This window comes from Prunus dulcis, chromosome 4 (assembly GCF_902201215.1).
Source record: "Prunus dulcis chromosome 4, ALMONDv2, whole genome shotgun sequence".
Taxonomy (NCBI): Eukaryota; Viridiplantae; Streptophyta; class Magnoliopsida; order Rosales; family Rosaceae; genus Prunus; species Prunus dulcis.
The window spans coordinates 10,525,024-10,551,083 of record NC_047653.1 but is presented as its reverse complement, the minus strand read 5'-3'; the positions used below and the strand labels follow the sequence as shown (position 1 = coordinate 10,551,083).

At 35.4% G+C, this 26,060-nt stretch overlaps 6 protein-coding genes across 10 annotated transcripts in view; all 6 read right to left on the bottom strand.

Moving 5' to 3' along the window:
* Positions 1 to 554, bottom strand: part of LOC117625860 (golgin subfamily A member 6-like protein 22) — a 3,290-nt gene extending 2,736 nt beyond the window's left edge. For both annotated transcript variants that reach the window (XM_034357443.1, XM_034357442.1), the window contains exon 1: positions 1 to 554. In XM_034357443.1, the coding sequence (XP_034213334.1) occupies positions 1 to 336 (336 nt within the window). In that variant the 5' untranslated portion in view covers positions 337 to 554.
* A 5,065-nt stretch (positions 555 to 5,619) lies between these two features.
* LOC117625341 (optic atrophy 3 protein homolog) lies at positions 5,620 to 7,677 on the bottom strand. Its single transcript, XM_034356914.1, has 5 exons — positions 7,660 to 7,677; positions 6,783 to 6,938; positions 6,211 to 6,345; positions 5,882 to 5,968; positions 5,620 to 5,781 (listed from the first exon to the last, which is right to left on the bottom strand). Exons 1-5 carry the CDS (start codon positions 7,675 to 7,677, stop codon positions 5,620 to 5,622), a joined length of 558 nt encoding a protein of 185 aa, XP_034212805.1.
* LOC117626299 (reticulon-4-interacting protein 1, mitochondrial) lies at positions 7,566 to 11,354 on the bottom strand. Its single transcript, XM_034357970.1, has 7 exons — positions 10,972 to 11,354; positions 10,096 to 10,323; positions 9,270 to 9,343; positions 9,007 to 9,163; positions 8,743 to 8,862; positions 8,524 to 8,632; positions 7,566 to 8,031 (listed from the first exon to the last, which is right to left on the bottom strand). Exons 1-7 carry the CDS (start codon positions 11,197 to 11,199, stop codon positions 7,850 to 7,852), a joined length of 1,098 nt encoding a protein of 365 aa, XP_034213861.1. The 5' UTR covers positions 11,200 to 11,354; the 3' UTR covers positions 7,566 to 7,849.
* A 457-nt stretch (positions 11,355 to 11,811) lies between these two features.
* Positions 11,812 to 16,593, bottom strand: LOC117626658 (protein SAWADEE HOMEODOMAIN HOMOLOG 2). Its single transcript, XM_034358447.1, has 9 exons — positions 16,176 to 16,593; positions 14,526 to 14,611; positions 14,393 to 14,438; positions 14,042 to 14,204; positions 13,411 to 13,486; positions 13,176 to 13,227; positions 12,755 to 12,898; positions 12,524 to 12,643; positions 11,812 to 12,422 (listed from the first exon to the last, which is right to left on the bottom strand). The coding sequence occupies exons 1-9, from the start codon at positions 16,227 to 16,229 to the stop codon at positions 12,054 to 12,056; spliced, it is 1,110 nt and encodes a 369-aa protein (XP_034214338.1). The 5' UTR covers positions 16,230 to 16,593; the 3' UTR covers positions 11,812 to 12,053.
* A 1,358-nt stretch (positions 16,594 to 17,951) lies between these two features.
* On the bottom strand, positions 17,952 to 20,225 carry LOC117626499 (transcription elongation factor 1 homolog). Its single transcript, XM_034358214.1, has 5 exons — positions 20,156 to 20,225; positions 19,382 to 19,513; positions 19,035 to 19,105; positions 18,402 to 18,423; positions 17,952 to 18,290 (listed from the first exon to the last, which is right to left on the bottom strand). Exons 2-5 carry the CDS (start codon positions 19,492 to 19,494, stop codon positions 18,230 to 18,232), a joined length of 267 nt encoding a protein of 88 aa, XP_034214105.1. The 5' UTR covers positions 19,495 to 19,513; positions 20,156 to 20,225; the 3' UTR covers positions 17,952 to 18,229.
* Positions 20,226 to 21,595: 1,370 nt separating this feature from the next.
* Positions 21,596 to 25,585, bottom strand: LOC117624422 (RNA exonuclease 4). Of its 4 annotated transcripts, none has more exons than XM_034355654.1 (8): positions 25,382 to 25,585; positions 25,156 to 25,240; positions 24,367 to 24,454; positions 24,049 to 24,157; positions 23,405 to 23,493; positions 23,268 to 23,332; positions 23,085 to 23,169; positions 21,596 to 22,188 (listed from the first exon to the last, which is right to left on the bottom strand). In XM_034355654.1, the coding sequence occupies exons 1-8, from the start codon at positions 25,482 to 25,484 to the stop codon at positions 22,018 to 22,020; spliced, it is 795 nt and encodes a 264-aa protein (XP_034211545.1). In that variant the 5' UTR covers positions 25,485 to 25,585; the 3' UTR covers positions 21,596 to 22,017. The 4 variants fall into 4 exon arrangements, with proteins under 4 accessions (XP_034211545.1, XP_034211546.1, XP_034211547.1 ...); XM_034355655.1 differs by having other exon boundaries at positions 23,085 to 23,166; XM_034355656.1 differs by having other exon boundaries at positions 24,373 to 24,454.
* Between the last annotated feature and the right edge of the window lie 475 nt (positions 25,586 to 26,060).

Genomic DNA, 26,060 nt, shown 5'->3' with positions numbered 1-26,060 from the left:
ACCAATACATGTGACCTTAGGGGAAGAGGGTTCTGGGTTTTCAAAAGCGCACCCACGTTTTTTACTAGTGCCACCATTGCTAGGGAACATGGGGGAGGCTTGGCCACCCTTGATGCTTCCACTGGTTCTGAGCCTGCGGCTGAGAGAAGAGGAGAGGGAGATTTGGGAAGGCTCTCTGGCTCGGCCTGGGCTGAGAAGGGACTTGGAGGAGAGCTTCATGGATGAAGAAGAGAGGCGAGAAGTAGTAAAGCAAATGAAGAGCTCGCTTGTAGTTGTGGATGTAGTGCCACTAATGCTGCTGTTGCTTTTGGTGCGATGGGGTCTGTCTGACTCCATTGTTTTTCATTATAATTTTTACTGAGCTGTGGTTGTGGTGGTGGCCATTAGCATAAGCAGAGCAAGAAGGGGGGGCTATGATTGATGAATATTTGTTTGGTTTGTATGGTGGGTGTGCTGCAGAGAGAGAGAGAGAGGGAGAGAGAGAGAGAGATTTATTGGTACTGGAAGGTGACAGAATGGAGTTTGTCTTTATCAAAATGGAACTGAGTGAGTGTAAGGATCTGGTTACTAGGCCCTGAAACTAAGTTGCTGTGATACATGCGTTACAATTACATGACCATAATGCCCTTAGTCTTTGTAGATTATTACTTCAAAGGTTGGAGGAGTTTATTGTGACTTGTGAGCATGCATGGTTTGCTTGCTTTCTAGCTTTAAGCCTTTTAGGTGTGGAATCTTGGTACTCAAATCTAAAAGTCAAGGAAAAGAAGGTACACGTACACCAAAGACCAGCCAAATAAATGAAAGGTGGGAAGAAAAGGAAATGGATGTTACTTAAAAGCCACTTGCATAGGAAGGAACTATGTGGTAAACCACTTCCCTTGTGTTTCGTTTGGTTCAAAAAAAGGAGGTTTGAATATGAGAAATTAATTACTTTTTTATGTTTTGTAAGTTAAGGCATGGGAAATTATTACCTTGCACATAAAAAAGTATGGAGAAAGTGAAGCTCTTCTCATCCTTTGGGTTTTGTTTTCCTCCTTATAAGAAAGTTAGGAAAAATGTGCCAATATTAAATTCACATTTTTTATGACCATATTATCCTCATTAACAATTTAGAATTACAATATAGCATTAATTGTATTCTTTTTTTATTTGATTTCATATGGATATAATTGAAAAAGTAAATAAACTTTTTTTTACATTCCTATACAAACCAAACATGTGAAATGAAATAAAGTGATCATTCTTGATTACCAAACATGGAAAGAGAATCTTCATTTCTCATCCTTAAGGAAATGACATGGGAAGTAATTTTTCCTCAAATCTGTTCCGTGAACCAAATGGGACATAATTTTGAAAGGAATGTGATGGGTTATATTTTACCATCTCTAGCAGTACAAGGTTAAATCATAGCCCCTCAATATTTTATTAGTTTTTAATATATTCTTTAAATATATTGAATAATTTAATTAAAGTATTATTTTAGACCCTATTTAAAATTTATTTTAGAAGAGAAAAATATTTTCGGATTGGATATGATTAATTTAAAAACAACAACAGCCCACCCAAGAAACTAAAACATTAATTTAAAAGCAACAACTAGCTCACCCAAGAATCAGGCCATATTTGGCATGCTGACTGAGTTTGGCCCAGTGACATGGCACATATAACTTATTTGCTGGAGATGAGTTTTGAGTTTGGAAATGGCCTAAGCATCTTATTGAAAAGCCACATTACTCATTTGCTTTTTATAAACCTAAGAGATCTATGGTATTAGTTTGATGAGGAGGCACACCCATTTATAAGCCTAAGAGATCTATGGTATTGCGTTTATATATATATATTCAAAATCTCCTTTGATGTCATGAAAAAAGTTAATGTTCCAGTTCAAAATAAATTGACAATAAGGGAGTACTCCAAATACAGTTTGAGATTTATTTTTAAACGCTTTCAAAAACGTTTTGAGTGGTTAGAAAGCGATTTTAACCTTTGTAAAAACAGAATAAACACGTACTTAATAATCAATGTGCATGATTGCAACTAGGTATCGCATATAATGGGACTTTGGACATGTTACTTTCATGAGATGGTGTAGTGTGTGTGATGTTAACTATGGGTCCTCAAGCAACGTGGGAAGATAATGATAAGCAAAAGCAATAACAATTATAAAAAAGACAAGAGTGACAAATGAGTGTGTCTTTGGAAATATCAAATCCACCATTTTCACCATCCCTCTAGTCTAGAGAAGCACTTTCTCGACTTTTTTTCACACCATCGCTATTTTCACTAGCCGTTTTCTTCCCCTCCTCAGCAGCTAAATGACAAGGATGCAGTGGCAATTTTGTTATTCAACGCCATAAAGGTGGGCCTTTTCGGGCATCGAGATCACATGGAGGGGTCGACGGGAACGATGTGAAAAACAGACAAGAATCCAAAGGACGCACGTGACCAGACCCCGAGATAAAACGACTAGATTAGATTACCATCATCATCATGCTTCATTAGCTTATCAACGGTCATGATCGCATGGTCATATCATGATGTTGGAAGATTTGTTGACCAACGCGCTATGGTGGGGAGTGCGAAGCAGTTTGGTATCTGTACGGTCTGTACTTGGGTTAATTACTTCACGCTCGTTGGATTGGAGAGTGGGGGTGGGTTCTGAACAGCTCTGTGTTCAATGTAACTGTAGTCGCACGCTTCACATAGAGAACCGCAAATAAGCAGCGCGTGAGAGGAGATAAGATAAATAAGAGAGGCGTTATTGCGTGAGGGAAGTACCCCCATGTAAATACCCTTCTAGCTCAAATAGTTACTTGCCATGTTAATAAAACTTAAAAGTAGGAGTCATTATCAATTTTCAGAAAAATTATAGTTTTTTTAGGTGAACAAAAATTTAGGGGGAGATTGACTACTTTTATCAAAAGCGTCAGGGCAGATCCACAACCTCGAACTCAAAGAACTTATGCATGACACCCAACTACCAGCTACAACCGGTATGGATTTATGTATGAAATTACATATTGCGCACCAACAAGAACTGCTGACAACGGGACTCGAACACTGGTGGGGCTACACATAATGCAGGGACCTTATCAACTAAACCAACCTTTGTTGGCAGATAAATCATAATTTGATATGTATGTATAAATTTTTATTTTTGTAATTTTAATGAATTATTTTTGCATATGTTTCATATTGTAATTGGTCTGTAAGCATGAATAACTCGTTAAGCAACGTCTCAATCTAAATTAGTCTATATTTAAATGGAAATATTTGAAAGAAATAATTAAATGTATTTGAACAGTCCCGATCTCTTGGACCACAGGAGTCCAAGAGATTGTGGTCACCCACCGTTGGATATTAATCCAATGGTTCAAAATGATATATATAAATGCAATATGGCATAAATGATTATTACCCGATTCAAGTCAACCGTTGAATTTACATCCAACGGTGAGTAACCATAAATCTCTTGGACTACAGGGGTCCAAGAGATCAGGACTGTGTATTTGAAATAGCTAGTTACACTATATTTGGAATGAATTTAAAATGATTACATACAAGGAACTACCGTTTGAAAATATTTTTTTTTCATCTCATTTTTATATTTAGATTGTACAGTCCTGATCTCTTGGACCCCTGTAGTCCAAGAGATTTATGGTCACTCACCGTTGGATGTAAATTCAAAGGTTCACTCATTTATGACTTGAATCGGGTAATAATCATTTATGTCATATTGCATTTATATATATCATTTTGAACCATTGGATTAATATTCAATGGTGGGTGACTACAATCTCTTGGACTCCTGTGGTCCAAGAGATCGAGACTGTTAGATTGTAATAGTAGTAACATAAACAAACAATTTAACCTTATACATTGTATGACAAAGGATAAAGGGCCTCAAAATCACAATTTTAAAATATGAGTTTGATTTGGTTTTAAAGAAAACATAGGTCCCAAAAAAATTGTACACCGTTGCTTCTCCCAAAATACTATTCGTTTTTGTTTTCATGTAATAGAAAATAATTATATAAAAAAAAAGCCCGAACAAACACAAACCATCAAACATTGTGTTAGTGTTTTTTTCTATCTTTTGTGGGTTAACATGGCATGTGCCTCTTGGATGATTATCAATATGACAACGTAGTGCCTTCAACAGACAATGGCTGCAAACAATTTTTTTTTTCTTTGGCAAATAATTTAATTCTAAGTCAAGCTGTCAAAGCACTAATAACACAATGACATTTTGATATTGATCGGGAATAACCGGGAGTTTTTCTCTCACACAATCAAAGAAAGCAGAGCAAAGCAAAGCATGACAGACGATGTAGAAAATAGTAAGTGGGTCAAGGTTTCTTGAAATAGGGGGGGTTTGGTTTGACCAACATTTACACCAGAAGCAGACAAAACAAGTATCAAAAGCAGATTACTAGTTTAATTTTTAATACAGAAGAATTTTGTAGGCTGTTTAAATTAAGGGAGATTCACTATTATACCCAATATGGGGGCTCAAATTATAAAAATACCCTATATAAAATGGACTTTAGAAACACACCCAAAACCCATTTACAACATAACAAAAAAGCTTTTAACTTCTTATAAATTACAAAACTGCCATCAATTTCTTAAAACAAGCCCAACCCCAAAATCTCATAAAAATACCCAAAGCACTCAATAGGGCATCAAAGTAATTTAATAATCAATATTAAATTCAATAAGGCTAGCTATCATTTTTTGGGTTTTTTTTTGGGTTTGTTTATAGGAATTCAATTGTGTAGGGTTTATTTATAATATTAGTGCTAGAAATGGGTATATCACTAAATATCTCTTAAATTAATCCCAGAAGTCAGGTGAGGCCAACTGTTAATGTAGCATAAAGGTTTGGTTCTAAGTGTTTTTTTAATACATGTTGGGCCAAAGATTATAAATTAGCATGTTACTCTGTTATCTGCATATCACATACCTTCAAATTTCAATAAGAGATCAGGTAGTCCATGGCTGCCTCAGCCCTATGGAAATAGGTCATGCATGCCTTTTTACCTCACTACTATTTGACTCACCCATGCTACAGTTTTAATTACCCTTACTTCTGTCATATTTAATTTTCTGGATGTAAAAAGTGAACAAATAAATCATAATCGCGAAACGGGTCTAACTCAATTATTTAGACTATTGCTTATAGTTTAGATCATTGTTTAAGAGTGTGTGTGAGAGAAACTTCCCTCCTCTTATACTTCAGGCTATCGTTTATATTAGGAAAAAAGTCACAATTTAACATTTTCATTGAGGTGGTTACTAACTTACAGAAAACCAACATATAACATTTCTAAGTTTTGGTCAACTATATTGATGGAAATGTAACTTTAGACCCCATTGCAAAAGCTAAAGTATACTTGTATTGAAAACTATGAGAATCAAAGTCGAATTCAGTCCAAACTACATGAATCAAGTAAGTAATATGATTTTAGAACCAATTGCAACAGTTAATTTTTCATCATGTGATGAATGTTAAAGGATTGAGGAGATAGATACACACCCCGTTGCAGGTAAGTTTTCTCCCTATTATTAGCATGTTTTATACAGGGAAGGAGAGTAACAAAAAGTCTAAAACATCATTCACTCAAACCTTGCTGACTTGTGCTCTTCTAGTGCTTGGGATTGCCAGAACCTGATGAGATCTAGCCAGCTTCTTCTCTGGACAAGTTGCTCCATCTCTTGCAGTTTGGCCTTTAGACATTGAACTTCTTTTTCTAAATCTGTGCCTTTTTGCTTCATTGCCTACATTTTGAAATGTAAAAAATACTAATGACCAAAATGCTAGGGCTGTATAGCTACTTGTATTAAATCATTGAACTAGATCTTTTGTACTTGAATTTACCTCTATTTCTTGCCTGCGCTGTTCCTCCTTTCTAGCTTCTGATCTAGCACTTCTTTGCACCTCATAGATTATAGCAAGTCCTGCAACCTAAGCAAACAAAGCAGCTATAACTTCAAGTGGCCTATAATATATCACCAAAGGAAGGAGAGATATCAACAAAGATATTAATGCTGCAAAAGATGAGAGTCGAGTCAACCAAAAAATTTCTATTTGACTTTCCTCTGCAGACCATGCACTTCCAGCAATTGCATAGGGTTTCCTCAAAAGTAATGCAACACTCTGCAACTTAGAGAGACAAGGTTAAAGATAATACGGCAGCCGGTGGTTACCGTGAAGATAACAAGTTCCCCAAGAAGCTCTGCAGCAGCTCCAACAGCTTTTTCTTCATCCATAGGACGGATCACAACATCTGTTGCCCGTCCATATAGACGTCTTTGTAGATTTGTTCTGAAACGATAGTTTGCCTGATTCAAGTAGCAGGCTTACAATATAGTACATCACTTAAAACCAAATAGTTTGGATGTTCAAAGAGCAACCAACTTAATGAAAAGGACTTGGTTTACATCTCTCCCCATTCTCAAAAATCTCATTCTTATTTTGCTTTTAGATCATTCTTCCATATCAAATGATCTTGACAAAATATTAATTTGATGTGTTTGACAAAAGTTCCCAACCAATCCCTTAACACTGGCAAATATTAATGTCCATGGCAATTCAGTAATCTTGTGAGGAACCAAAAGAGAACAAGAAAACCCAATTGAAAAATCAAACTTTTAGCACAAAATAGAATTCATAAATAATCAAAATCTACACACAAAGAAAAAAACAATTACATTAAAAGAAAGAGAAAAGGGGCGGCAAGTGAATTTGAGAGAGAGAGAGAGAGAGAGAGAGAGTAAACCTGGGCAAAGCTGATGATGTAGTCCCGAAACGTGGGGTGTAAGCCAGCCTCTACTTTGAGCCTTCTAGCAATTGGCCTGGAAATAGTTCGTAAGGCTAGTGTTCCAAGCTTTAACAATGGAAGCATTCTCTCTCTTTCTGTGATTGAAATACGTAGCTGTATTATGGTGTGCACGTACAAAAATATTGGGTCGTGTGAAAGCTTTTGGTTCTTGTCGAGCAAGAAAACTTACAAGATATACTCGAGATTAGAACAAACAGGGGAGAGATAGTGGCTACTTCTTTGGCAAGTCAGTATGCAAATAATTTAGGATAAGAAATAGCTTTTTTCCTTCCTACTCAATTATTATTATTTTTTTCTTTCCCTAGGGTTTAGGGTTTAGGAGAGTGTAAAACCCAACCGCCCTTTGATTATTAGGGTTCAGGCCTAGCAACCTTAAGATCAAGCTTGCCTGTATGGTGCAATTTTTTTATTTTTAAAACAAGCGATAGTCTAAACTAAGAGAGACGGGAGTTTCTCACACACACTATCAAGGTGTCATGGAGTTTGAACTTGAGACCACTAGTGTAGTTTGGCTGTGAAGTTCTTCCAATTGCAAATTAAAAAATAAATTATAAATAAACTTGAAAAAATGGTGAAAAATGTTTTCACCATAAATAGTTTAAAGAGGCTCTCGCAGTTGGAACTTTTACCCTACCAGATGTTCTTGGCAATTGCAAATGTTAGGTTACATTACCTCAAATGATGCCTCGGCAAAACCAACTTAACTACAGTTGAGTTGAGTTGAGTCTAATAAGCAAACTCCTTCATCTTGTAAAATTATGATTTGTATCAGACTAATGAATTACAAAATAGAGCAATTTTAAAGATTTATCACAAGAACATTCTCAAACATTTACAGATTGCCAACCGGATATAAAGACTTTTTCAACCCCTGAACTTGCAACTCCTGTACAACTGCCAGTTCTTATTGTATGGAGAAGTGTAACCAACGGAGAGATGCTAAAGGCAAATATAGTGTAAAATGTGCAAGAAATTGACAAAATCAGTGCAAGCTGTAATTTTCATCAATCAAATTTGAGCACTACTTTGCCATGGATCTGCTTCTTCTCCTTTGCCTCATGAGCCTCTATCACTTGAGTGATGGGAAATGTTTTCTCCACTGGTATATTCAATTTTCCAGCTTCCGACAGCTTTCGGATCTCAAATAACCCTTCTGAGTCAGCTCTCATGTAAGTCCACCAGTACTCTACACCATCAACAAAATAAATACAACTTGTTAAAATAACAACCTAAGCTTGCAAAGGTAATATCAGAACATGTAATTTCGGCATCAGATGTTACTAGACAAAAACGAACCTAATCTTTAAAAAAAATACAAAAAGAAAGAAGGCTTTTTGTTATTCAATATAATTAGACAGGCTTATTAGGTCAATTAACACAATAAACCATGAACTAATGACAAAACGGGTAACATGCTTATTTTATCAATATTATATTCTTCCTAGTACTCCTCCCTTTTATTGCCTTCATCCTATTCAAGTCTAAAACTGTTTAAAAATTCATACGCAAACAAAACTAAAGCAAGCGGAATAAAAGGTTTAAACCAAAAAAAATCAACAAACTCACATTTAATCAACTTGTGTAAATATTATCACAATTTCCCCGCTTTAAACAAACAATGAACTTAAAGTGCGCACCATGATGAAACATGTACCAAAAAATGAATGCTGGTTTTTACCTATTCCATGAGAACAGCGGTACAGATTCTGTTTCTTTAGTAACACAGCTGTAGCAACTGGAAGCCCAAAAGCTATCCCATACCTATCAGTCAAAGATGCTGCCTCACCCTACAACAGAAAGAGGATAAAAGCCTTATCAGCCTATGCTGCAGAATTCTGAAAGGAAACATCAAAGGTCCCTTAGAGAGAAGCAATACTAACAAGTTTCCATCTCCTACCTGAAGTGTCATGTAGTGTCCACCTCTTTTTAAAAAATTTATGCTTATTCTTTCGGTTTCTGGCCCACCAATGGTGTCCAAAACAGCATCAAACTTCCCCTTTATTACCAATTCAATGTCCTGTGAATCAAACATGCTAACTCAGCAGTGAAATCATTCATGGTTTTTACACCCATATGCACATAGAAACAATTTTCTATATAGGAGTTTCGCTCAGCTAGGGAGGTGAAATGAAAGCTAAGTAACAGTTGATTACATCATCACCTCAGTATAGTCAACAGCCTGCTCAGCACCAGCTGCCAATACTCGATCTATACTTTGCTTTCCACAGGTAGTTGTAACATAGCAGCCCTGGGCGACTGAAATCTGAATTGCAGCCAAACCTACAGCTCCTCCACCACCCACCACTAACACCCTTTGTCTGTAGAGATCAGATGCAATAACAAAAGGATGCTAAATTGTTAACGACAGTTAGCAACTTCAAAAAATAATAATAATAACAAGAGAAGACATTTTTAAAAAAATACCCCTCAGCTATCCTAGCGGTACTTTTGAGAGCACGCCAAGCAGTCAGAGCAGCAAAAGGAATGACACTTGCTTCCTAGGATCACACAGAACAAGATAAAGCCAAGTTCTGTAGTCAGAAAGCAATAAACAGAATGTAAATGTTAAACCTCTCCTCCACTTAACTATACATATCATCATCAATTCCTAAGGTATGTTGAAATCCTGAGAGAATTGATTACAAAACATAGTATGCTCATATTTCATGCTACATTGAATTTCGCCCATCTCCTATCATATGCAAGCCACTTTCAATATTTCCTACAGACAAGATAAAAATGGGAGTGGAAGCAGAAAAACATGCTCACCCCTAGAATTCAAAATAAAAATCATTGCCAATTTTCACAAAGCACCTTCTCATTTGCTGTTTAATATTGGTGGCCTGAGTTCCATATCAGGTGGTTTCTACTCCAATTAATCTACAATCTAAAGCTAAGAAAACTGTTTCCTTCCATTCTATTTTCTCCTGAGCAAGGTGGAAGTTTGAATGATGCTTCGTTTTCCCCTTCACCATGTTTTGAAGCTAGAAACCTTTCAAAACTAGTTTTCCATAGTTGATCAAATAACAGCAAAGAAAGCACAAATAAACATTTAGAGGTAATAACACTTTTCTACTAGCTACTAAACCATCCTCTAACACAACTACAATTGAACCATCCACTAACATTATATCGAGGGTATGAAGAATAACAGAACACATAGATCCAAACCAAATCATAAAAAGCAAAAGACCACCAAGTGTAACATTCTACGGTTCTTTAGATATGAACAAAGTACAACAATATTTACCACATGTGTAACTGACGGTGGTTTTGGTGCAAGTTCCTCATCTGATAGAATTGCATAGTCAGCATAAGTACCCCTTACAGCAGTAGGATGCAATGCACCAAAAACTTCTTGTCCTATACTCAATCCCCGAACTGAATCTCCCACAGCTGCAACTTCACCACTAATATCACGACCCAAAATAAGAGGTAGAAGGGGTTCAAATATCGAACGACCATAGCCAGATCGCATCTGAAAAAAAAAAATTAAAATTAAAACCCAGAACACTGAATACAATGATAACATTATTGCATAGTATTACAGTATTAGTGAACTGCAACCTCAGCCGTATGACAAACGTAAAATGAAATAATCTTATGAGAGTTTGAATCAAGGCATTCTTGTTATCTATGGGCTATTTGACACAGGAGGAAAGAGCAAAGGCATGAAAAATAATAATAATAGCAGGCATTCATGTTAAAATCTTGCTTTAAAAAAATAAATAAATTGACAGCCAATGATATTTGGATTAGAAAATGATTTTTCTATATGGTCACTGCAACAGAAACTAACTATAAATACATCTTCAACTAACATGTGTTAACCTTTTAGACTAACCAACCTAATGTCATCACTCAAACACTCAAATGTTAAACATACTCAGAATCATAACTACTGTACAGGTGCAGCTGAATAATTAAAGAAGTTTTAAAAAAAATTGTTGATTGGCACAAATATGAAAATTTGTGGCTCAAGTTATTGTTGGAATTGGAAAAGACCAAAATGGAGAAGAGGAGCTGAAAATCAAAAACTTAATTTCCCTTGTTTCCTCAGCAACCAAACAGACCTTAGAAATTAAACAGAAGAATCAATTAACGAAAGAAATGACATTTGACTCACTCTGGTATCGAGGGGATTGATGGAGACGGCACGAGTGCGAACGAGGACCTCATGGGGCTTGAGATCAGGGACGTTGACATTGGGCCGGAGCTCCAGAACCTCAGGCCCACCAAAGCGCGGCAACACCACGGCTCTACAGCTGGTGACGAAGCGCCTGAACCCTACATTGAAGTGGTAATTGGAGTCGGAGACTGAGGCTCTGAAGCTCCGTGACCTCAGAATTCGCATTGTGACTTTGCGATAAAACAGAAAGCATCAGATCATCCGAGAAAGATCGAGAGATAGAGAGAGTTTGTTAGGGTTTCAAAGAGAAGGAAATATGGAAGTGAGAGGGAAGCGCAGAGAGAGAGAAACGTGTCTTGTTTTGGTCCGCATAGAAATTTGGAAAGAGAGGGTTCGTTCGTCATGTTGCGCATTGCGTCGTGGCTTGCTTTGCTTTCTTGGATTTTGTGGGGGCCACCTTTGCTTGGGCCTTGGCTCATTTTAGTGTTTCTTTGCATTTTCTGCTAACTTGTGCGTTTTCATTCGTTTAAATTTGGTTCCATTCCACCACACCACAATGCACTTTATGCCCCGTTTGGTTCACGATTAGGGTTTAGATTAAGGTAATTTAGGGCCTAAATAGATTTAAGGTAATATTCATCTTTCACATTACTAATCAAATGTCAACCAAGTCTATTAATCAACTATATATAAGATGTTTATGTTATCGGTGAATCTAAATCATCGATCAAGTTGATTCTTGCATGAATGTGTCGTCCAGATTACTTAGGATTTGATGCCAAAACAAGCCAACTAACACTAAATATAATACTGCCTCACTTAATGGCCAAGACAACATGGAAAAAGAAATGGAAGCTTTGGATTTAACAATTTGAGGTTACAGTTGAAATTGTAAGACTTCACACTTTTTTGGAACTAGTTATTGGCATTCAGAATTAGTATACAGGGGAAGCTCATGCTCAATTCATACATTGATGCAAACCAATGCCGAGAAGAGGTTGTATATTACTCATCCTTTTCAGGATAGAGGAGCTAGGAGCTAACAACAAGATGGCTGACAAATTTGTCAATGCAACTTTCTAGTTTCCTTTTGGCATGTTCTCGACAGAGCCACCAGGAACGACGACTGTAGCAGTGCCGCTTGTGATTACAGCACTACCTGGAGGAAAATTAGAATTCCCTGAACTAATAACAGTGCTGACTTCAGATCCTTTAAATTCTGGAGTCGTAGATTGGGTAGCTAAAGAAGCATTAGCATGCAAAACTGGGGGCGCCGAAGCTGCATCTGTATTCTGCTGCTTTTGCATCATTTCTGCAGAAGTAACAGACCCCATAAAATGATCCATACTTTTCTGCTCTGCTGATGCCGCCTCATTCACAGCATGAAGTTGTTGCAACCTGTAATCCGTTTCAGGCCGACGGCAGACCTTCCTTAGTGGAACAATTTCCTGTCGAAGTGCATGTTAAGAACAAAACCTGAATTTGTAGATTCACTAATTGAAGATATAAATTTAAAAGGTGCTATTTAAACATGTGGGCAGTTTTATACCTCGGACTGATCATGAACATAGCGCACCAAAAACCTACAACGACATCCTCTTACATCATGTCTTCGTCTTTGAGCATCAAGGACATGGGCATCAAAGTACAAAGCCTGCTCTTTACCTTCCTGAAAAATTTAAATCCGTTAGATTTCCATGAAGATCTTATCAGAAATAACTTATCTTAATCATTGATCCAAAATATCTCTTTGAAGGACATAGAAACAAATGAACGCCACCTGAAAACATAGTATGAGATCTCCTGGGAGAACTGCAACACACTCTGATGATTCACATGGCAGAGAGCGCTGCCTGACATGCTTCCGTACATTGACCCATTCATCCTCCTCTGGTCCAAACCCAGCAAACCGAACCAGTACTTCCTGAAACAGCCAGCAAGATTCAATCTGGGGATTTGTTATAATGACCAATTTTATCTTTCATTTACAACAAATGGCATAAGTTTAGTTGGGATTCAAGGCCGAGGCAGTTGAGTTGAATCAAATGTTTAAGGAGAATAATACTAAGATAATAGACATGCAGAACAAATAAGAAAGAATAGGAAAAAAGAGGAAAAATAACAATAAAGAAAGACCTATAATGAATTCCTTTTAACAACTTAATGCTGTGCATGCAAGAAAACTGATATTAGAAAATTACCGGATCACCAGTCTCCAAGTATCTATGAGATAAAAAGTTAGCAACATCATACCTGAGCACAGCAGACAATGAAATTAGACAAATAATGATAACTGACTTATGAGTCCAATTATTAAAAACGTGAGAATTCATTTTTGACAAAAAGAATAATTTATTATTTATTAATTGGAATGGTAAAGAAACATCAACATGACAGAAACTAGAATTCATAGAAAGAAGGAAAAGAGTTACTGACCATGCACCATCCCTCCCAGATTTAGCTTCAAACTCAAAAATAGAATTTTCAGAAGCACCCTTTCCGGAACCTTGAGCTGGTTAATAAATGAAAACAAGGGCAAAAATATCCAAAGTCTGATGAACATACATAAGAGGATGGGATTATTAACACCTATTCATAATTCATGCATATGTTTATATGGAAAAGAGACTTTCACTGCCAAAAAATACCTAAAATAAGAGTCATCCATTACAAGAGCCCTCCCTAACAACTCAAGCATGTACATAAATGCACACAACGGAATTGGTATGTCAAGGTAAATAATTAGAGTAAGTTATAAATAGAGCATGCCACATACACAAAAACCAAGAGATGACTATATTAGGCTAAACAGGAAAACATATCTCTAAAATATTAAACTTCAATGATGTTAACTGACCAAGAAACTAGCTGCCCATGAAGCCCAAAATATAAGGTCACATATTGATGATTGAAGAAACAATTCAAGTAGACAACATCAATATAGGCTACTCAACATAAGTTCAAACAAGTAAAATGAGTAATAATGCCACCAGATGAGTAAGCCTAAAACTACGCAAAATGATAAATAAAGGATATTAAACTAAATATAAAGCAAGTTCCATCCTACCTGAAGGAGCATGTATAGGAGCAGCTATAGGTTGAGGGCCTTGAGGAACATTTCTCACTGGATTTGAATCATCCCGAGACATAGGTGACACATTTAACTTCCCAAGAACCTTACTTGATTTTGCCCTGATAGCATATCGCCTATTTTGGAACCAATTCCAAACCTATAACCAAAGAATTAAGAAATTTGTTAAAACCAATTCCAAACCTATAAATATAATGAAGATTATAAGTTACAAACAAAATTAAATGGCTTCCCAAATCAATTTCAAACCTATAATGCACATTATAAATTACAAACAGACTTAAACGATATTTCCTTATGAAAAATTACAATGGAAAATTTTCATACTTGCTTCATTTGTACTGCAATCTTGCCCTTCCGCTCTGCCGATTCACTACACCAAAGACAAGTATCTCGGATTTAATGCTTATAAGAAGAACATAATCTTTTCAAATTCTAAGTGTTTAGAACTAATGCACACCTGAACTTATCCGCAAGGGCCACAAGAACTTCACGTGCTGGCATTGTGTTATTGTGCTGTTGCAGAATAGCTTCCATCTCCGAAACCTAATAATGTACCAATTTACAGAAGGTGTCATTAAGGTTCAAAATATAAAATACCTTGAAGAAAAACTAATCAGCACTCACAAATCAACAATCATCTACAGATATGTATATGTGTACGTATATGGAATATGGATATGTATTATAAGTATAACAGGTACAGTGCGTTAATAGGTGAAGATTTTCTTCATAGGAATTCTCTATTGCTTATGAATCATTACTTCTCTATTTACACAGCATATGTTATGGTCCCAAAAACCTATTTTAACGCTCATTTCAGCGACCCAATTTGCTCCCCACAACTCTTTTAGTTTACATGTATTTGTTATACATATGAAGTGGGTCATCTATACGATTCAAGTTTCATCTCCACATATTAGTGCAATAGTGCTTGCTTGCGACTGATTCAGTATTAAAGGAATGCTCTGTATTGGCCCCAAACAAAAACAAAAAAAAAGGAATGATCCGTAAGACTTTAACCGCATTATTGATTCACATACCGATACAATCATTGAATTGAAGTGCGTCTCTTTTTCTTAGATATTATATTATATATATGAGTAATTATAAAATAAATACTGTACCAAATTAAAATGTTACACGAATTGCTACCCCAAAAACCGTACAAACTATACCTACCCTTCATGCCCCATACCATAGAAACCAGCATACGCTGAACCCAAACCCATTCCACGTACCCTCTCATTCCCTGTACTAGGTAACCACGCAATGAACTAATATGGAGCTCTTATTGGGGTAATAATTCACAACTAATTATGCCTATACAACCCAAAAACCCAAAATCGACACAAGGTAGGCAACAAGCTTATGAAATATATATGAAGATAACATATAAAGTAGACACAAGGTATTCAGTTTCCATTCTATCCTTTATGTTAAACAGTAATAAAGTTGTTAAAGAGGCATTATTTTGGAACCTATGCCTATTCCATTTTAAGAATTTCTGGATAGTATTTAAAATGCCTTCCTGACTAGGGGAACTCTCATAGAACAAACCCGCCAAATTGAACTACAAACCATTACTTACATAACCGACTAGCAAGGACCATCGATATGATTTAAAGAAACACTGGGAAGGGGAACCACCAAAACCTAAGCTAGGGATATCAGGTAAGCTATTATATTTTAAGAAGAACAAAAAATTACATGGTATTGTAAGAAGTAAAAAATCACCCAAAGAAAAAACTGCAATAACATCAGGAACAATATCAAAAGGACTCAAGCACAAACCAAAGAATTGAAAAAAAGCTGAAAATCAAGCAAACAAAACTCACAATCTAACTGACCCATTTAAGAATCGTCACTCTTAGTTCGAAATTTGGCACTTCTACTAGCGAATTCAAAATTTACAAAAACAACTTTCAGAAAATTCAACTCTAATTCGAATTTTAGCAGACATGCAAACATAGAATCAAAAAATTATGAAAACCCTTCAATAACTTCAACTCTAATGCCGAAATGTAGCAGGTTCCCAAATACATATAATTAGTTAAAAAATCGTCAAAGAAAAACAAAATAGAAGAGTAAGAAGAAGAACACAAGGTACCTCAGACTGCGTGAAGCGGAAGGCAGGGCCTCCGTTACTCGGAGGCCTACCCATGGCTGCTCTCTGTCTTTGTCTGAGACTCTCAGAAGCAAAAGATAACTTTTTTTCCTTTTTTGCTTGGAAGAAGCAAAAGGGAATGAGAGACGAAGACAGGAGTTGGGTTTTTGGCAAAGTACGTATTGCGAGTGTCAGGCACAGACAATTTTACTCGGAAAATCTGGAAAAGGAAAAAAAACAAACAAAAAATTCGGTAGAGATTTATAGAGACGAGAAAGAGAGAGAAAGAGAGAGAAAGAGAGAGAAAGATGGTGGGTGTTTGATTTGGTTTGGGTTTGAATCTTAAGGTTTTGAAGCCCAAAAAAGCAAAATTGAGGGCAAGCCCTGTAAAAGGGTTTCTCTCAAGTCTTGTCCACTAACGACCTGTCACCCCAATGTCTCTTTACATGTTTTTTATTTTTTTTTATTTTTAGATATCTTTCTATTTAAAATAGCAATAGTTGTTGGTTTTTCTATTCTTTTTTTAATTAATTAAAAATTGAGTAAGCCCGTTGGCCTAACGATAGAGTACTTATCCTGACACTTATGGCAAGAATTTGATCCTTCTACCTTTGAAGAAAAAATAAGTTAAAGAAAGACATTCTGAAGGAGTATATAAGTCATTATGCATTTTTTTTTGTTTAGGCTATAAAAAAGTCATCATGCACCTTTTTTATTTACACTCTAAAAAAATCGTCATATTTTTTTTTAGCATTCCAAAAAAATTATCATGCACTTTTTTTATATCAATTTAGTAAATGAGAGAATGACTCGTAAGGAGTATATTATAGCTTTTTGAGAATATGATTAACAATTCTCGTATTAAATTCCAACAGGAAAGTGTTATTTCAAATTCCTTATTTTCTGAAGTAACCAAATTCATATGTGGATTTTATTAATAAGCAATAATTGAAAATAATTTCCAATTCAGTGATTTATACCCAAAAATAAAATAAAAAATTAGTTCTTCAATCCAAATGGTATTCCTAACTTTCACATTCTTTGGTCCAACTTGTTTTCTATTGTTGATAAAATTAGGTTTGATATGTTCGAACTTTGATATTTCAAGTTGACACGCGATTGTCAATTGGGTTTTTTTAAATAATTTATTTTTTATATTACACACAGTTAGGGCACTGACGGCACAACCTCACATTGTAAGGGTTGGATTATAGCTAAATCTAACTCATAACAAGCATCATTGGCCTTTGTCTTCTCAGATAAAAAAAGTTAGCCAACAATAAAATTTTCCTTATTAAGAAAACTCTACTGCCACATGTTTGATGTAAATTTTCGGTGACAAAAATCTTATATTCCATTTACAAGGAAGCGGGCATATTATCTTGGTGGAGAATTCAAATTCAGTGCAGAGGAGCAGACACAGCCCTAGTGGGGAACTCGATTCAGGGCAACTAGCAGACACACAACCCGTACCAGGTCTAACTAATTTGTCATATGTTCGAAAACCAACATCGTTATATGATAAGTGGGTATCTTGTTTAAACATGTTCTAAATGCTTGATAATTAATGGTTGCAAACTTGATGCCAGGCCGTTGAACTGGTTGCATTGTTCAAGCGAAATTGATTAATAGTTGAGAAAATTTGTCAACATAGACTTCACCCGAGCTCCTCACGTATTAAACTGAGTAGAGACATCGGATTGGTCAAAATCTTCACAACCATTTCCATCTAAACGCAATCATCCACATCAATCTATGTGGGAAGAGCATAAAAACTAGTTGAAAGAACAACCACCAATAGGTAAATTATACAGCAAGCCTATTCTCATAGCTTCGGACATTCAGAGTACGTTAGAATACATATATATCTATATATATACCAACTTATAAAACAAAACTGAAAAATGTACATACATAGGTTCAAAACTCTACTATGTTACAGCCACCATACGAATAAAGCCCGATAATACTTTATTGGATTCAAGGGCACAGAACTTTCCAGCCCTCTCTTTCCTTTACAACAACAAGACTGAATGAAACATCCCCCATCTTCTTTCCTAAGCACCATCATCATCAACAGTGTTGACCCGCTCACATTCGTCTATCCATTCGCTGTATCTGTAATGAAGGAATTTATGGTCATACAAAAGAGTAAAGGAAAAGAGAACAAACTTAATATGAAACTAACTATTAACAAATTCACTAGACAAAAGGATATGAACTACTTACACGTCAATCGGTTCAGTCAAAGCTGCAAAACAAACAAAAGTAAGATCAGCAATTATCACACACATGGAAATGGCAGTCACTATACGGAGAACAAGAAGCATCTAAACAGAATAATCATCCAAAACCAAAGTTGCCACATTTACCTACAACCTAGGGGAATTCTCTATCCAGTTTTCCAGTGCAAGGTTGATAGATATTCAATTATGATTCTACTCAGGTTATCCACAAAACTCCCAACACCATCCTTGTTTTGTCCACATACCGTAACAATTCAAAATTCTGTTCGGAAACATATTATCATTTTGAATTATTCACTTAAATCTCCCTACATTTCATATGCATTATTAACTGTTACATCGAAGTTGGTGACTGCGAAAAGCAAAATGTTCATTTTCACCCGACAAAAAACCTAATTACTGTAAAACCAATAGCAAAACTCAAATCCTCACAAAAATAAATTATTGGTGTTGTAGTTTTGACTAATCTTTATGTGTACTTCTGGTTATATAATTCTCAATCCATCCTGTTACACTCCCAACATTGGACCTCACAAGTATCCAGAAACAACACAATCTCAGAAATGCTGTACATCAAAAATAGTAACTTAAGACCACAATAAAGTATTTGGCATACCTGTGATGGTTGTGCTGAAATTCTCTTGGCAAATGCTACAGATAGCCTCTCCAATCAAGTTCTTCATGTCACTGAAACCAAATAACTTATTCACTTTCAATTCAAAACCAAATGAGAAACAAGTACATAACCAAGTAAGCTAAACCCAGCCAGATTCTATTTCATATATGAAACAAAGAAATGGAAATGAACATGTGACAATTACCACACATCTCTACCATAGTTGACCAAAAACACATTCCTTGGCAGCACCATTGAACATATAGAACTCAAATAAACTCGATACATTCCTAAGAAGATAAAATACATCAAAAGTTGGGAGAAAATAGATTAAACGAAAAACTTACATTCGGCATTCAACACTGCTTCCATGGTTGCAAAAGGGGCAACAGAAAACAGTATCAAGCTTGTCCATTCGCTTCTTAGCTGCAGGCTTTGCCTTGGACTTTCTCTTGCCCATTTTTCAACAAATTTCTGTCCTGTTATCATTATTTCAACCAATTAGTTCTCGTTTTAGGATATTAAACAAAACATGCAGCCACCATATCACCTGGGCTTCCCACATACATAGACAGATGGTGCAATGCCTACAATCATTTTAAGTATACGCTTTAATTAACAGTTATATAAACCCTGTGTGCGTGTACTTTCAATTAATTGATATCGCCGTGATGTGAAATTTAGAATGCATTTGACAAACACAAGGAGAATACGTGGTTTGGGGAAATATTAAGCCCAACAAATCGATTGAGGGTTGTGATAATATGTGTTTATATACATAACATAATCACAAAAAACCTTCAGAATTGAAATAAAATTGTTTCTGCTGTTAATTAGAACAAGGAAGAACTTTTGCACCGGAAAACATACTGCTGAATTCCAAATTCGCATACACAAAATAAAATAAATAAATAAATAAATAACTTCAAAAGGGGGTTGGGAAACCCTAGAAAATTTACAGTCAAAGAAACGAAATTGAAGTCAAAGAAAGCGAAATTAAGAGAGCGATGAAGAAACCCTGGATTCTGAGGAGAAACTGAGAATTATGTTCTGGTTGAATGAGAGAAACCCTAAGATCACGAACCCTTAAAAGGAGATTGGGGAAAAGAGAAAGACCGTACCTAAGTGAGACAACGCACTTCCGAATCGAATGATTGCTTGCTTTAGAAATGCTATATTTCTGCGGGAGAAAATACTAAATAGGGCGGGTCTCTATTTATAGGCATCCGTTTGCGGCTTGCCCACGTAATCAAGGGGAAAAAAATAAATATCGGCTTCTCTGAGGGCATAAGGCTCAAGAAATGTTAATGCTACTCTAGCAAAAAAAGAAAAAGAAAAGGGGGATCTGTGTAATTGTATTAAAGCACTTTATATTTATTATACTTCCATGGTTGTTTTTATTATTCTACATTGTTGATTAATAATTACTTAAATCAGTAATATTATTCCATTCTTATTACAAAATGGTTAAATACCTTTTTGGTCACTGAGTTTTACACAAAAATGCAATTTAGCCACTAAGAAAAATCTCAGTTTTTACTATTATTCATTCAATAACAAAAAAAACTAAATGTAGCTCTTCATATAACTTAATACTAAAACTATGAAACATGGTTACTGAAGTAGTTCCCTGAGAAAGGTAAACATACAATACACATACGTATGTATTTTTATAAAAATTTTAATAATACACATAAAATTCATTTATTATACACATAATTTTTACATATTATTAAATAAAAATAATATATATTAAAAAATTAAATGAAAATGAAGGGGAGGTTAGGAGGTGTGATATACTGTGAGGTTTTTTAATTATTTTCAATAAACAGTATGGCCGTGCGGCTATACTCTTAACAAAAAAAAAAAATTCGCCGCCTGGACGCTGGGCCGGTCTCTTTCAAAATAATAAATAGTATAGCCGGCCGGCTATACTTTGTGAATATAATATATGTATTCACATTACCGCCGCCCAGGTATCCAGTGTTACTGTGTTTATTTTTTTCTAAAGATAGTATAGCCGAGCGGCTATACCCAAAAAATAAAAATAAAAAATTCCGCCTAGGCGGTAGGCGGCCTTTTTTAAAATATAATAAATAGGATAGCCGAGTGGCTATATTGGGGTCCCCTTTTTAAATTTTTTTAATGAATAGTATAGCCGCACGGTTAGACTGGTGTCACATTTTTTTTTTTTGAATAGTACAGCTGCGCGGCCATACCTCGGTTCTTTATTTTAATAATTTTTAATGAATAGTATAGCCGTGCGGCTATACTGGGTTTTTTATTTTTTTTATCTTTATTTACCTTTTTTTTTTGCTTTATCGATAAGAGTAATTTAGAACATTATCCATTACTATTAGGCCATTACCCGAATCTCTATTATCCCTTTTTTTATTTTTTACATTTTTCAGAATTATTAACCATATAAAGAATTTAGCATTTTACAATTTGATACTCGTATTATACATGTACGTTTGTATTTTTCAATAATACTTCTATTTTTCGTACACGTCTTTAAGACTAGTAAAATACACATTTTTTAAAAAAGCAAAACAAGAACAGAACCACAAGTCTATCAAAGCAAGCATTTTCCTCCTGTAAAAAATTGGTGGGTACATGCTGCACCAATAATTTAGGTTCGAGGGGCAAAATTGTGCGTACAAGCAAACATTTTACAAGACATGAAAATTTCCTCCGTGAAGAGAGAATCATTTCCTGTCTTCACGAACCTTTTCACCGAAGGATTAAATATAAAGAATAATTCAGCTGGCACCAATGAAAATTTCCTCCATGGAGAAAGAATGGCGGTGAGTCTAAATTTTTTTATCAATTCAAGACATCATGAGATTATCTGTAGCTCTGTTTGGTGAAAAAAATTGTTATTGTCTGGTATATCGTTCTTTTTGTTCTTCCTTTTGGCTACATGGGATCTTTTCCTTGTGAATTGAACTTAGCTTCCGAAACTGTAAACAGGAAGTCAATACTAGGATGCTGTTTCTGCAACGTCAGTTTTCAAATCATCTCCCTCCTTCCGCTTCTTTTTAGGCTTTCGTTTCTTCTGTTTCTGCTTGAGTTTAATTTGATCTTTAACTCTCTTTTCCCATGCTTTTTTGTTTTTCTGATAAAGAACCATTGCAGCGCGAGCATCTTCTACCTGAAACAACGTCATAAGTTAAACAAAGGCATCCAACAGATTTTGTTGACAAGAAGCGGACATGATTAACAATATGCAGCAACATTCAAGATATAAAGCAATATAACTATAAACAAAAACTACTACCAACACAACATCCAAACAGGTAATAATATGAGTTTCTCAACGAAGTAAACTAAATATAATAATTGTATAACAGGGCAATGAATTAAAACTTCTTCAAGGCATTGCATTCACCAACTTTGCAGGCAAGTCAAGTTTCATTTGAGAAGAAAATATCTGCCTCCACTCAAACTTTTGATAGGTGTTTGGAATAAGAAGAAAATAAAGGAGAAGGTGTGGAGAGAAAGAAGGCTGAACAAAATAGATGGTCTTTCTATTTTCAGGTTCTGAGTGATACAGCAGAGTCCCAAGGCGCTTTCGTTACTTATTTTTTATATCTTCTTTTATCTCAAACATAAAATACAGCTAAGAGAGACTTTTAGACTTTCTAGGGCGCATAGACAAAAGCATGAAGTCTAAGACTTCTAAGACTTTCCAGACCTTCAGGAACCTTCTAGCACTTAGCACATTAACATGTAACAATAGGAAAATGCTACTTATCCCACCCTTTCTTTCCCAACTTACATGCCACATGATAGGGACCACATCATTGCATTAAAAGAAGAACAATGTGGCAAACCCAATTTCAGCATGTCATCTAAGTTGGAAAGAGAATGTTGGGATAAAAAGTTGGGTTGTATAGAATTTGTCCTTTTTGATGAGCCTTGTCACATTTCAGTGGAGTTTGTGAAATCATATCCTAATGCTAAATGTTGTAGAAGTTGTATAGAAAGTGCAACAAGAATACAATTCTCTGTTCAAACTGCACTAAGAAAAAGAATCAGAATACTAACTGGGCAGTGCTCCCCATTTTGGATCTGAACATCAAGAAACTCAGCTGCAAGATGCCGAAGTGCCCTTCTGGACCCTTCTCCCCTGCTTCACCAACCACACATATCATGAGGACAAATCATGATACTTGAAGACTCTCATCAAATTTTAATTATTGAATAATTCTTAAAGAACGAAAAAATTACCTCATAAAAGGTTCATACTCCAATGTATCCCTCAAGTCCTCCTTGGGATGACTTAAAAGCAAGGCCTGTTTCACTCAAATTGTTAGATTAAAGATTCTCATTTATACTCTACACAACCATATTAAAAGGCCAGTTACCTTAAGATCATTGCGCAATGCATGGCCCACAAGAATTCGTCCTTTAATCAACTCTGCCACTCTTTTCTGAACAATTCGAAAATCCTTTGCTGCAGATAACAAAGATGCATGAGGCATTCTATCACTGTCAGCATAATTTCGCATACATTGGTCTTGTAACTCTAGTTATAATAAATACATATTGATAAATTGTTCATTTAAAAAAACAAGATGTTGCAAATGGAGTGTAAGGATGATGAAAATGATAGGATGAAGTGGTAGGTAGGTGATATGTGGTAAGAGGAAAGATAGTTTACAGAACTGAGATGGGCACTAAAGAGGGACAAGATTATTTAAGACATAGACACCAAGTGAGAAAGAAAATACATAATTGGCAAAAAAAAAATCATGTAGCTCATCCGGCGAAGAAATTGATGTTAGTTGTATTAGTTTGCACATACAACATTAAAAAAATTGATTTTGCACATAAAGCACAGCCTTATCTATTGACCCATGGAAGTCACAGCCACCAATTTAGTAGCAGTTCATTCTAACATTTTTGTCTTCTTTTATTTTCTGAACAAGAATTTCATATAGAAGTTCTAGTGAAGCATACCTACATTTAATATATTTAGAAAAGCAGCAGAAATAAAGATAAAGTCAACCTTTTCTCAAGTCCCGGGGACGAATGCCACTTATTTGAGTGCGAAAATCAACAACATGTTCTAGTGGGCGAACAAACTCATCATATATAACATTACCCCATTTATTTACCTGCCAAAAAACTGTACCATCAGCAATCAGTGATCCTAACAAGTTAAAGTACCAAGTGTAAGATGATATCTACCTAAACGCATTAACTCACAAATCAACTAAGGAAATAACAGATACAAAACTGTTTGCCAAAAATGCAAATCTTAATGATCCAACCTGTCCAACTACAATATGACAGAAGAGTAAGAGATGAAAGAAAAGGAACTAACGACTACCAGTGTAACACGTCCAAGGGCACTTTTGTTTCCTTGACTGACACCAACCATTTCACAATCCATGGCTACTTCATCTGTCACGCTGTCAAATGTTTTATAAGTTAGGTGATATGACCAATTGAAGCTGTTAAGGGGGAAAGTTACTTACACAACATCTTACACATAGAAAAATGCTTAGAAGATGTGCATTTAAACAATTTTGTTACCAATAAACAAATGTTCACAAAAATGGAGTTCATTACATGTTACCATGATATTGATTGATACCAAAACTAGAAAGCATAACTTTCAAGGTCTTTCTGGAAGTTTTATGAAGATTTTCTTGTAGAAAATTAAATGGGGCGAGTGGGAAGACAAATTCTAATAATCATGATTCACACACATATCATGGTCAAGCATTACTCTAACGGATACAATTGCATTACTGAATTCTCAAGTTTAAGTGCCTAACTACTAAAAATTCTTGTAAACTTGGTCTCCATTAATTTGAACTTTGAAGCCATCAGGGTTTCCCAACACCTGAGTCATGAGAAAGAACAATTTGAAACAATCAATCTCTTTTCTTCCTACCCTTTATTTTTCTCGTAGTTTAGTTCCCATAGCCAAAGAGAAGAACAATTCGCCTCAACTAAACCAATAGGCTCAATAGTCTTAATATCCACATTTAAACAAAACCCATATGACCAAACAAAAAAGAAAAATAAGCTGAAATTTCTTTTCTTTTCCTGCATTCCCTCATCAACCCAACAGAGCAACAAACAACAATATCTCCCAAAAAATCACCTGCAATCATCATTAACAGGAGTGAGAGGATTGACATGAGATAGAGAATCATCCAACTCTGCATCCGTTCTCTCTTTCCGCTTCCCTGTGAATAAAAATCTCAATAAAAACCTTTGCTTTATGCTCTTTTAAACTCAAACCCAACAAAAAGAAAGGTGCTTTCACCTATATAAATTCTAAGCAAGCCAAGTGGCTGAAGAAAAACAAAGATGTCTGTGCTGTTTACCTAAGATAGTTGCTGGAGGTTTAGGGCCATGGCTCTTCAGCTTTTGTTGGAGTTGAGCCCAGTTGGGGTTTATCTGCAACTGCTTATTAGGGTTCTTCTTCATCTTCTTTCTTCTTCTGCCGGGAAACACAAATGCGATAAAAGAGTATATTCACTGTGCTAAGGTGTCACGAGTCACGGGGGCGTCTGATTGTGCACGTCTGAACGACGCCCATTAAAACGACGACATCCCGTTTTTGTTGTCTTCTTTCTTTGTCTAATATCTTTCTATAGCATACGTGGCAGTGAAATATTGGATGATTTTCACTAAACCCTTTTTCCTTTTTTATTTCTAATAGCCTTTTTTTCCCATCTATTTTTGTTTTATTTTTTTCATAAATATTATTTAACAACACAACAAATTTTCGTTGATGAGATTTAATAAACAAACCTAATGTTAAATTTCACTAAATCAAATTATTACCAATTAAATGGAATTTAGTTATTTAGTTAGAATATGGTCCCTATCATGTGGCCTTTTTATTATCTTCGTCACACTAAAAGGGATCATACTTTTATCATAATCTTTTAACTCATTTCTCTACCAGCCCTTACCACTTCATTAATAAGCTAACTGAATGATTCACAACGAACTTTAGAAATCCTCATCCTAGTTAACTGTTTTTTTTATACAACCAAT

Bases quoted from the DNA above. Each gene is read 5' to 3' on its own strand.
- LOC117624422 (XM_034355654.1), bottom strand. From the start codon at position 25,484: ATGAAGAAGAACCCTAATAAGCAGTTGCAGATAAACCCCAACTGGGCT. The intron at 25,241-25,381 runs GTAAACAGCACA...TTTTATTCACAG, and splicing joins ACCTCCAGCAACTATCTTAG to GGAAGCGGAAAGAGAGAACG. The intron at 24,158-24,366 runs GTTAGTTCCTTT...GTTTTTTGGCAG, and splicing joins GACGTGTTACACTGGTAGTC to GTAAATAAATGGGGTAATGT.
- LOC117626299 (XM_034357970.1), bottom strand. From the start codon at position 11,199: ATGCGAATTCTGAGGTCACGGAGCTTCAGAGCCTCAGTCTCCGACTCC. The intron at 8,633-8,742 runs GTAGGAGATGGA...TTTCTGTTGTAG, and splicing joins GACACTACATGACACTTCAG to GGTGAGGCAGCATCTTTGAC. The intron at 8,032-8,523 runs GTAAAAACCAGC...TTGATGGTGTAG, and splicing joins CCGCTGTTCTCATGGAATAG to AGTACTGGTGGACTTACATG.
- LOC117626499 (XM_034358214.1), bottom strand. From the start codon at position 19,494: ATGGGCAAGAGAAAGTCCAAGGCAAAGCCTGCAGCTAAGAAGCGAATG. The intron at 18,424-19,034 runs GTATGCCAAATA...TTTGTTTTGCAG, and splicing joins TTTCAGCACAACCATCACAG to CTTTGACTGAACCGATTGAC. The intron at 18,291-18,401 runs GTAAGTAGTTCA...CCTTCATTACAG, and splicing joins TTGACTGAACCGATTGACGT to ATACAGCGAATGGATAGACG.
- LOC117626658 (XM_034358447.1), bottom strand. From the start codon at position 16,229: ATGGGTAGGCCTCCGAGTAACGGAGGCCCTGCCTTCCGCTTCACGCAG. The intron at 14,205-14,392 runs GTATGAAAATTT...CTTTGGTTATAG, and splicing joins TTGCAGTACAAATGAAGCAA to GTTTGGAATTGGTTCCAAAA. The intron at 12,423-12,523 runs GTATAAAACTGC...GCACTTCGACAG, and splicing joins ATGTTCATGATCAGTCCGAG to GAAATTGTTCCACTAAGGAA.
- LOC117625341 (XM_034356914.1), bottom strand. The intron at 5,969-6,210 runs GTAACCACCGGC...TTGTTTGCTTAG, and splicing joins GGGAACTTGTTATCTTCACG to GTTGCAGGACTTGCTATAAT. The intron at 5,782-5,881 runs GTAAATTCAAGT...TTCAAAATGTAG, and splicing joins AGCGCAGGCAAGAAATAGAG to GCAATGAAGCAAAAAGGCAC.